Source organism: Protomyctophum bolini (assembly GCF_963924005.1).
Source record: "Protomyctophum bolini genome assembly, chromosome: 24".
In the NCBI taxonomy this organism is placed as follows: Eukaryota; Metazoa; Chordata; class Actinopteri; order Myctophiformes; family Myctophidae; genus Protomyctophum; species Protomyctophum bolini.
Genome location: NC_137885.1, coordinates 6,947,238 through 6,959,190, shown reverse-complemented (window position 1 = coordinate 6,959,190; position 11,953 = coordinate 6,947,238). Strand labels below are relative to the sequence as shown.

At 43.1% G+C, this 11,953-nt stretch overlaps 1 protein-coding gene across 3 annotated transcripts in view; it reads right to left on the bottom strand.

Moving 5' to 3' along the window:
* Positions 1-274: 274 nt before the first annotated feature.
* LOC308311631 (caveolae-associated protein 1-like) overlaps positions 275-11,953 on the bottom strand; it is a 20,919-nt gene continuing 9,240 nt past the window's right edge. For 2 of the 3 annotated variants that reach the window (XM_080758397.1, XM_080758395.1), the window contains exons 6-10: positions 6,013-6,291; positions 4,494-4,682; positions 3,619-3,897; positions 2,437-2,571; positions 275-2,291 (exon numbers count right to left, since the gene is read on the bottom strand). In XM_080758397.1, coding sequence (XP_080614523.1) covers positions 2,115-2,291; positions 2,437-2,571; positions 3,619-3,897; positions 4,494-4,682; positions 6,013-6,291 — 1,059 coding nt within the window. In that variant the 3' untranslated portion in view covers positions 275-2,114. The remainder of the gene's footprint in view (positions 2,292-2,436; positions 2,572-3,618; positions 3,898-4,493; positions 4,683-6,012; positions 6,292-11,953) is intronic. The other variant, XM_080758396.1, reaches the window with a different exon arrangement.

Below are 11,953 nucleotides of genomic sequence, written 5' to 3'. Positions count from 1 at the left end.
ACACTGTCTCCCTCTCAGCTGTCCTACTGTCTGTCTCTCCGATACACTGTCTGTCTCTCAGCTGTCCTACTGTCTGTCTCTCCTATACACTGCCTGTCTCTCACCTGTCCTACTGTTTGTCTCTCCTACACTGTCACCCTCTCAGCTGTCCTGTCTGTCTCTCCTACACTGTCTCCCTCTCAGCTGTCCTACTGTCTGTCTCTCCTACACTGTCTGTCTCTCAGCTGTCCTACTGTCTGTCTGGCTATCCAACAGAAGACAGAAAACATTAGAGTTAGGTTAAGATACATTTTATTGCGTTATTTATTAGACTCTGGAATTTTCCCAAATGAAAGAAGTGTTCTTTATAATACTGTATGACATTTATTTATTTCTGTGAGCGTAAACAAGCATTTCTTTGGCACCAGATGCATTTTGTTTGTTAAAAACATTAAAGAAAGACGGCAATAACAACAACAAGCAAGCTTGAGAAAGATTAAAATAATATACTGTATTGTATACATTTTATTGTTAAAATAAGTTTTAAATAGCTCTATTGTGATAGTAATCCTTGCTATTTTTTTCAGTAACAGGGGTCTCCCCATCTCTCCAGCTATTTTAGTAAATAATAAAGATTCTGGTCAGGATACCAATTTTATCCAATCAGGAGAGAGAACTCATAGTGACGATACAACATTGGAGCTGGAACACTATAACAATAAATCTGATACTGTATTCCAGTGGTGGAAAGTAACTAAGTACTTTTACTTAAGTGCTGTACTTAAGTACAACTTTGAGGTATTTGTACTTTACTTGAGTATTTCCAGTACTTTCTACTCCACTACATCTCAGAGCCACAATTTGTACTTCTACTTCACTACAATTATTTGAAAACCTTAGTTACTAGTTACTTTGGAGATTTACATTTTGATCAGAAAACATACATTAACCACTTCAACCCTATACATTTGGCCTATTTTCAATAGACTTCACACATAGGCAATAGACTTCACATTTTGAACCTGTGAAATGAGACATTCTGCAATATGAGTACTTTTACTTTAGATTTTGATGCCGATACCTTTGTACTTTTACTCAAGTACATTTTCTATTCCGTATACTTCTACTTGTAACGAAGTAGTTCTAAATTGCAGTATTGGTACTTTTACTTAAGTAAAACAATTGAGTATACTTTTTCCACCACTGATAGGTAGCGACGGTACTGAGGAAATTCATTGTTGGGGGCCGGGCTACACTGGGAATGGAATTGGCTCTGCAACGGTACGCTAGCTGCCACTATAACCAATGGAACCCGGCTGCAGTGCGCGGGTTGTGAACCCGGCTGCAGTGCGCGTGTTGTGAACTCGGCTGCAGTGCCCGTGTTGTGAACCCGGCTGCAGTGCGCGTGTTGTGAACCCGGCTGCAGTGCGCGTGTTGTGAACCCGGCTGCAGTGCGCGTGTTGTGAACCCGGCTGCAGTGCGCGTGTTGTGAACCCGGCTGCAGTGCGCGTGTTGTGAACCCGGCTGCAGTGCGCAGTTAAGCTACTTTTCCGCGTGGGTTACGCAGCCCTTCGTCTTCAGAGGAACATGAATACGGAACTCCCCGCGGGACGGACAAATTGTCGGTGCAACCACCTAGCTGCGTACGGTTACGTTCCGTCCCTAGTGTAGCCCCCCCCCCCCCCAGTAAGAATGTTGTACACATATTTTAACAAAACAAGAAGAAAACAAACATGCTCTGTATTAAACGAAAATATCACTTACATTTCCTTTAATATACTAAGACGGACAGACAGAAAAGGTCACAGGTGTTTTCACAGCTAGCTTAACACTACACACGCACACAGACACACACACACACACACACACGCATGACATGAGGACAGCCACATATAGCGTTAGCAAAGTCAAGGTTGTTCTGTTTGCATACTGTTTCACGTGAGAAACACACACCTGACGCACATGGAAACACTTCAGATGTTTAGTAGTAGAATGTGTGTCCGATAGAGTGTGTGTGCGTGTCAGAGAGCTACACTGTATATGACAAAATACTTTTATAATTATATATCTTATCTATTAAAGTGGGTTTAAGCATGTGTGTGTGTGTGTGTACAGTAAGTTGATGTGTGTACATTTTAAGTAGAAACTCCTTCCTCCCTCTCTTTCTCTTCAACTTTCATCTCTCCTTTCATCCCTTCTTTTTCTCCTTTTTCTTTCTCTTCTTCTTTCTCTTCTTCCTCTACCTCTTTCTCTACTTCCTCGTCCTCTTCCACTTCCTGGTGGGGCGGAGCTACATGTGACTCCTCCTCCTCCTGTAGGGTTTGGACGATATGAAAATCATGCCACCTCAGTCGTGAGTAACTGCGTTGATGGCAGTCAATTCGTTTTTAATGATATAATGAATAATAAACGGCAATTTTGTTATTATAATAATAAATCATAATATGCCCTCTCTACCTCTTCCTCTTGGGGCGGAGGTGGCTCCTCCCCTTGTGGGAGGGTCTCTGACAGAGCGTACTCCTCGCTCACGCCCTCCGGAGCCTCCGGAAAATCGTCGCATTCTGGGACGTCGTCGGCCACGTCGGGGGCCAGCTGGTGGAAAGTGATTAAAACAGTTTAACCCATTCTGACCTGAGATCAGATTCATACGAGGTTTCCACTGGACACACACTGGTCTGATTAACCCATTCTGACCTGAGATCAGATTCAGTCGTTCTTCGATTTTTCTAAAATAGCAGACCTACAAGCTCGTAGCGCGCCACTCGGTGGCGCGCTATGAGCTTGTAGATCTGCTATTTTTAAATAGCTAAAGCATAACATGATGCTGAACACCAAAATGGGTTCCCGGTCTGAATGGGTTAAGACGAGCTTGTCCTTACTTTGTCCGCTGCAGCCAGAGCCGTAAAGACAGATTTTGTTTAATCCGCGTTAATCGCCGCTTGATTAGCATCACGTTAGCATTATTTCCTTTTTTTTTATCTAGTGCCGAACAATTCTCACGTGAAAACGGCCAAAAATCCCATGTGCACGCCCGTGCACGCCCGTGCACGCGCACAATATGCAAAAAATGCGATATTCGGCGCTTGAATATACCTTAGATTGACTTACCGTCATTTCCGGACTATAAGCCGCGACTTTTTACCCATGATTTGAACCCTGCGGCTTATACAACGGTGCGGCTATAATCTATGGATTTTTACAGCTAACGCAGAGCCATCTAAGGCTCTGCGCTAACGAAACGGCCACTAGGGGGCCACCTGCGGTTTATAGTCCAGTGCGGCTTGTATACGTATACATATTTGGGATTTTCCCTAAATTTGGCTGGTGCGGCTTATTATTCAGGTGCGCCTTATAGTCCGGAAATGACGGTAGTTATGATAACGCGGATGGCCATCTTACTGCAGCCGATATGGACCTCAGTAAGATGGTCCGGGATTCATGCCATGTTTACATCAACTAGCTGAACTTTGACCTTTTTCCAAATGCGGCTGGCACTGGCCAACGCCATCTCCTGGCCAAATACACTTCATAGTTCTACTCTGCTACACATCGCAAATATTGTGCTTTTTACTTTAGGTTATTATTACGATACGAGTACTTTTACTTTGAAACAGTAACGCATTATTTTGACGGCGGTACCTTTTCGGCGGCGGCAGTGGTTGGCGGGATGTCGTCGTCGGCAGCGGCGGTGGGCGGGGCGTCGTCGGCAGCAGCCGCGGTGGGCGGGGCATCGGTGGCGGCAGCAGCCGCGGTGGGCGGGGCCAACTCAGAGTGGACCTGGGTGAAGGGGATGTCCGGGTCGGGGCTGCCCAGCGGGGAGAGCTGGATCTGGGCCTCGCCCGCAGGCGAGTCCCCGGTCTGAAGAGAGGCCTCCGGGTCTGCTGCGACCACCGGCTCCGAGGATGTGGAACCTCCGCGCTGACACACACACACACAGGACAGAAGTGTGTTTTTGGCGGCACATTTTGATTTTAGTCATAGGGCTGTATTTTGCGTGTCTTAAGTACCAGGTCTTATTCCCTAACTTGAGTAAACTAAAGACCTGGAGGCGTGATCAATGCTCTTTGGCCACTCAGAATAGCCAAATGGCATTGATCACGCCTCCAGGTCTTTAGTTTACTCAAGTTAGGGAATAAGACCTGGTACTTAAGACACGCAAAATACAGCCCATATAGTCTCTTGAATAGCTTTCATTTAGTTTTAGTCACATTTTAGTCACCTGGAATGTTTTAGTGTTTATAGTCTAGTTTTGGTCGACTAAATATCATAAGATTTTAGTCGACTAAATCTACAGTTGATTTTTACAGTTGAATTTTAGTGGGCCTTGATGCAGTTGTAATGACTGATTTTACACTCAGCATGCAACCAAGTGTCAGTGAAAAAAGGTAGTTGACGAACATTTTTTGTCATAGTTTTAGTCGACGAAAACAACACTGCTGCAGTCACGGTGTGCGTGTGTGTGTGTGTGTGTGTGTACGTGCATGTACGTGCATGCATGCATGTGTGTGTCTAACCTTCCTGATGCTGAAGCTCAAAGGTGACACTTTGAAGGGGGACGTCCGCTTCTCTCCAGGGCTTTTCTGCTGATGACTGAAGCTCTTCTTAATCTTGTCTCTTTGCTCCTGAGACACCATCTTAGTGCCCAACTTAGTCATCTTCTTTTCAATGTTCACCCTGGAGAACGCTTTCTTAATGCTGTCGACCTGGAATGCATTAAATATAATGTAACTTATTCAGGTTTTGTCAACCTGTAGTACATTCACATAATGTAACTTATTCAGGTTCTGTCAACCTGGAATACATTAAATATAATGTAACTCATTCAGGTTCTGTCAACCTGGAATACATTAAATATAATGTAACTCATTCAGGTTCTGTCAACCTGTAGTACATTCACATAATGTAACTTATTCAGGTTCTGTCAACCTGGAATACATTAAATATAATGTAACTTATTCAGGTTCTGTCAACCTGTAGTACATTAAATATAATGTAACTCATTCAGGTTCTGTCAACCTGTAGTACATTAAATATAATGTAACTTATTCAGGTTCTGTCAACCTGGAATACATTAAATATAATGTAACTTATTCAGGTTCTGTCAACCTGGAATACATTAAATATAATGTAACTTATTCAGGTTCTGTCAACCTGTAGTACATTCATATAATGTAACTTATTCAGGTTCTTTCAACCTGGAATACATTAAATATAATGTAACTTATTCAGGTTCTGTCAACCTGTAGTACATTCATATAATGTAACTTATTCAGGTTCTGTCAACCTGGAATACATTAAATATAATGTAACTTATTCAGGTTCTGTCAACCTGTAGTACATTAAATATAATGTAACTCATTCAGGTTCTGTCAACCTGTAGTACATTAAATATAATGTAACTTATTCAGGTTCTGTCAACCTGTAGTACATTCATATAATGTAACTTATTCAGGTTCTGTCAACCTGTAGTACATTCATATAATGTAACTTATTCAGGTTCTGGCAACCTGGAATACATTAAATATAATGTAACTTATTCAGGATCTGTCAACCTGTATAGTACATTCATATAATAATATAATTGCTGTCCAACCTGATTGTATATGTTCTGATATACATATAAACTAATTTACTGCCAGTGACACACGTATACATAATTTCAACGCGTATACGTATTGACGGATATACTGTAGGCCTATACGTCATATTGTGTTTTCAGTGTTTACGCTAGAGGGCGCACTCTTCCATAACCTGTGTGTAAATGGTAAATGGTGCATTTATCCAAGGCACTTTACCTAGATTGTGCATTACATTCACCCATTCACACACACACACACACACACACACACACACACACACACACACACACACATCCATACACCGATGGCAGATGAAACCATGCAAGGCACCAATCTGCACATCGGGAGCAATTACGAGTTCAGTTGAGTCTTGCTTAAGGACTTCGACACCTTCCGGTGTCTTCCGACAGACAGACAGACAGACATGTTCCTCAAGTATTGAATATTTGTATACCCTCTTCAGACTGGAGCTTTTGATCTTGTGCGCTCTGGTCTTGTCCATGTGCTCCAGGTCCTGAAGGTCCTCCCCTTCCTCCTCTAGCTCCGCCTCCAGGCCCACGTCCTCGTCGGACGATAGGTCGATGGTGTGAAGCCCGTCCTCCTCCTGGGAGCGGTTGGTGTCCATCATCGCAGGGACGACGAGGCTCAGATCGTCTCCGCCCACTTCCAGGTTGTCGCGGGGATATGGAACCGGTTCCTTCACGAACACACTGGAGGGAATCTCATTCTCGTCCTGCACAGACAGACGGGTAGAGAGACAGACAGACAGATTGAATCATTTTGCTACGTAGTCATAAATGTAAACAACACAGAGGTACAGTAAAACTCTTTCATGTCAAGGACCCCCAAATTGACAGTAATTATGCAGAGGACCCCCATTTGAAAAGATATGCCAGGGACCCCCCCCCCCATAAGAGAACATTTATACGGCTCTAGCAGAGATTCTCAACCCCTTTCATTTCAAGGACCCCCATGCAGTTTGAAATGCATTAGTCTATACGGACCTCCCATGTAATGCCATTTCTATCTCTGGGAACCCCCAATTTATATTGTAAAATCAATGTTAATTTCTATACAATATGTAGTGGGGGTTTGCTGCTTCATCTCTTATCTCAACTATGTATTATGCAGTGGGGGTCCCCATGCTTCGTCTCTCTCTCTCTCTCTCTCTCTCTCTCTATCAGCTAAGGGGTCCTTGAAGACCCCTGATCTAAACAATCTTCTTCTTCTTTTCCTTTCGGCTTTTCCCTTCAGGGGTCGCCACAGTGAATCATCTATAGCCTCCATCGCACCCTATACCTCCTCTTCTCTCACACCGACTAACTTCATGTCCTCTTTCACTACATCCATACATCTTCTCTTTGGTCTTCCTCTATACAGGCCTCCTGCCTGGCAGTTCCAACCTCAACATCCTTATATACCGATATATATACTCACTATCCTTCCTCTGTATACGTGTCCAAAGTCCAAACCGTCTCAGTCTGGCCTCTCTCTGGCTTTATCTCCAAAACATCTGACATGCGCTGTCCCTCTGATGTACTCGCAATTGTTACTCCTATAGTATAGTCTCTCGAGACAGACTGTTGCCTCGCTGTTTTCACCGAATACTTGACGATGGGATTCTCAGAAGAACCTCGACATTCTCGGCTATACCTCCAGCTCTGCTTCCCGTCTTTCCCTCAGTGTGACTGTCTATAGTCTAACTCTAAACCATACAACATAGCGGGTCTCACATTCTTGCTGCTTAAGCAATACTTTCCTATCGCACTTTTCTCCACCCATTCCAACCATGCTTTCACTCGTTTCTTCACCTCTCTTCTCGTTTCCACACTCTCCATTGCTCTGAAATGTTGACCCTAAGTACTTAAAGTCTTCTTCACGTCTATCATTCTAAACAACATTACTATCAAAACACTAATCTGTAATCTAATCTGAAACTATAGGATACCAGGTTAAACAATGAACCTAGAAATGTAGTGGAATACGAATTATTTAAAATGTAGAAGATTGAAAGAAGTCAAGTGGCACGCGATAGAAAAACTAATAATGAAACAAATACATGTTATTTATGTTATTCGTGACCACTCATTGTCGTGAATGAATGGTCACTCTCTTGACCATTCAAGGCTTTGATGAAACAGGAAACTGTTCAAAACCTTCCAACAAACGAAGTTCCAAAGCTTTCGAGGAGGGGTCGCGACCTTTTACTGTACGCACACTCGCACACATTCTCACACCAGTGTTGTTTTCGTCGACTAAAACTAAGACGAAAAATGTCCGTCGACTACCTTTTTCCACTGACGGAAACTAAATGGAAACTACATGAAAGCTAAGCTATGATTTTGTCAACAAATGAAAACTTGACTAAAATGCTAGGAAGGGACTATAGCAGATCTACAAACAGGTCGCGCTGCAACGCGTTGTGGGCTTGTAGATCGGCTATTTGTAAAAATCAGTCATTATACGACGGCATCGACGCCCATCAAAATCCATTCTGTTCGACTAAATCAACTGTAGATTCAGTCGACTAAAATCGTCTGATATTTAGTCGACTAAAACTAACACTAAAACATTCCGGGTGACTAAGATGTGACTGAAACTAAATGAAAACTATTCAAGAGACTATATTATGACTAAAACTAAAGATCTAAACTTTCTGCCAAAAACAACACTGGTGCTCACACACACACGCTTCACCGACCATAACATGTGGCGTATACTGTGTTAGTATTAGCTGTCAAAGATGTCTGGCTTATCACAGAGATGAAATGACACCAATGTTTATATACATTCTCACTGTGAATCAGTGGGTTTTCAACTAGTGGTCCATGGACCACCAGGGGGACGTCCCTGAGGGGGTTCCAAGTGGTCCCCAGCTAAATAAATGGACAGTTAGTAACCAAATGGACCCTTATTAGATCTTTAACCCTGTAAAACCTGGATTAATTTCTACTTGCAAAAAAAATCACACCTGTGTGAACCAAGTGGTGCAACTCCCCTCTCTCTCTCTCTCTCTCTCTCTCTCTCTCTCTCTCTCTCTCTCTCTCTCTCTGCTCCGTTAGATTAGCGATTTGCGTCCAGCAGGTGGCAGCAATGTCACATACTTCTGTCGTTCCAATTTCACGCATGCGCACAGTCGCACACCACTCGTGCTCATTTGACGTACATCACAAACAAACACACAGACATTGCGAGCTGGTTGTAGAAGTGGTTGCACCACTTAAAAAACGATCTCGCTAGTGTGTAGCATGAAGCCAAATGGCATTCATGGTTCCATTGTACTGTAACGCTCTCAAGAGTTAAATTATTGTCAAACATCAATTTACAAGAAGTCTACACACAATGAGAGAATGTAGAATTGTTACGTTGATATTTTGATCAACGTTTGCATGTCATCTCTCCTATATGGTGCCACCGTCAATACAGCACAACGACAACAAAATATTGTGCATTTTGGGTCTAAGAGGCTCAAATTCACCCTGATGTGAAAATGGTTGTATAGATGCATGATATCTAATCTTTGTGATATTTTTATGATCATTTTAAAATCTCCTTCGATACTATTCTGGCATGACGCACTACAGTATGTACATCGTATGCATAACAGACATTCACAATGTGACACACACACACACACACACACACACACACACACACACACACACACACAAACCACACAGGAAACTCAGGCGTTTTCGATAAGACAGTGGAAAAGCTGTGTGTGTGTGTGTGTGTGTGTGTGTGTGTGTGTGTGTGTGTGTGTGTGTGTGTGTGTGTGTGTGTGTGTGTGTGTGTGTGTGTGTGTGTGTGTGTGTGTGTGTGTGTGTGTGTGTGTGTGTGTGTGTGTGTGCACGCACGCACGTCTGTGCGAGCGAGAGAGAGACGTGTGTGATCCAATTTCCACTTACATCAGCTGGGGTGAAATACCACAGGAAAATGAGAAGTACACACACACATGTAAGCACACACACACACACACACACACACACACACACACACACACACACACACACACAGGATGCCGGACACAATGACGGAGTTTGAACAATAACAGGGAAACTCGGAAGGTAAAGGATACACAATATCACAATGCTACACACACACACACACACACACACACACGCAGTAAGTCACAGTTTCCATGGAGCAGAGAAAGCTCGGAAGAAAATCCTCTTACTGGACTTACTGTACTGTTCCCTAACCTACTGAAGGAACAAGGTCTCATACTTCTTAGACTACCGGTATTTAGAGTACTGGTTAGCTTCGTATTGTTCCCTATAACCACAAGGTTTGATATACATTGTCTTTATTTAGACGTTTGGCTTCATCTAAGGTGTAGCAGATGTGAGCCAGCCTGCTTTATTAAAAGTAAAGTGGGCAAGGGATTTACAATTTAGACATTTAGCAGACGCTCTTAATCCAGAGTGATTTACAGTAAGCAAGACGAACACGTGTCAATACATCAAATACATATTAATAGTCATCAAGACTCGGAAGCAAAGTAAGAACCTATATCTGTCTAATAGTATGTCTGTACAGTGACGCTATGAGTATGCACTATGACTATAGAGTGTCTACATAATATGCTATCTAAATTACATACAGTAAGTTTAGCCTTTACATACGCCCGTGTCAATTAGAACAGCAGACAAAGGCATACATGTCTTGATCAGGGAGCACTTGTTTGTACTGTAAATGTTTACTGTCATGTGAAGTATTTTACCAGTAAGACGCCCTGAGGGCAAGAAGCGATAAACAACAGGTCTGGGAATGCCCATATGGACTTTTTCATTTTGTTTTTAATTGACGTTTTTGGGATGGCATAAAATGTGTGCTAATTATTAAGGCCAGACGGGGCCTCGGGCTAGCCCAGTTAGGGCCGGGGCCTTAATTTTTCTAGAGTTTGAATGGACGGGTTTTAGTCAAAAGGGAGACATCGAAAAGGAAGGACTGGTGGGGAAGGATCAACATAATGGAATGTCCGAGCAGGTCAGCTCCATATATGGAGATCTAAGGGTTTGAGGTCAGATGTAGAGTTGCTGGCCGGCTCCATATATGCAGATCTAGTTGATGATCCAGTCTTCTCCATGTATCGCTATCCAGGTTTGATGAGGTCAGTGTCGTGATCTTCATATATGGAGAGACAGCCATACATGGAGCGTGTCGCGAGGTGTGACGGACTGACGGCCATATATGGTGGCGTGACGGACGGACTTATACTGACTGGACGGACTGACTGGTTTTCATAGAAATCTGCGACCTACTGTCGCAAAAAAATCATCACATTACACAGAAGCTCTATTTAGACCGTTTTTAGCTTCATCACATTGTTCCCTTTAAAAAGATGTACGTATAGGCCTACAGTATAATTCCAAATAGTAGCGCCGGGCGTTTATAGTTCACAAAATGGATTTGGAACCCCAGGCGTTTAAAAGAACCAGCAGGCGTTTATTAAATTTTTTACCGGCCTCTACCAAGCCAATTCCTGCCCAGCATCTTTTTTTATCGCAAAGTTACTTTAACCGGTTTAGACCATGACGTCGAAATGAAGAAATGTATTCCGAAAGAATATATATTCAAAGATTGGCGCGCTATGAGCTTGTGTAGATCTGCTATTTTTTCAATAGCTAAAGTATAACATAATGCTTAGTTAAAACACCAGAATGGGTTAAATGGCAAAAGGTCATGTAAACATATACTGTTTTGGGGTATATGCGCGGATATTGGGTTATGTGGTCACTTCTGGGACGGGGCGGATGTGGCTCTTCTTCGCTTATATTGTGCATTTCGCTGGCACAATCCCACCCTATGGTAGCGGTTAAACGCGGCTGCCCCTCATCAGAAGCCTCGGTCGGTCAGGGTTGACCAAGCTCTGGTCCATAGCTCTAATGCGTTGCATTTAGAGCTATGTTACTCTCAACTTCCGCCGCTCGCATGAATGCAGACCAGCCTCTCGTCTTTAACGTAAATAAAAAGAACGTTTTTGCTACTCACCAAAACAAAGGCGGGGTGTGTCATTAGAAAGACTACTTTCCTTAGTGGACGCGCTCTGAGCCCCCCCACCACACGTATAAACTGTACTTTTTGGGCAAAAGAGGATTCTGTTTCCACCGGGAAAAGAATACTATACCGATATTGCCCAGAGAATTGCCTCATAGAGAATATTTTTCCTCCGGTGAAAAGAAATCCCTTTCTGGCCAAAAAGTACCGTTTATACGTGTGTTGGGGGGCTCAGAGTGCGTCCACTAAGGAAAGTAGGCTTTCTAATGACACAACCCGCCTTTGTTTTGGTGAGTAGCAAAAACTTAATTTTTATTTACGCTAAAGACGAGAGGCTGGTCTGAATTCATGCGAGCGGCGGAAGTTGAGCGTAACATAGCTCTAAATGCAACGCA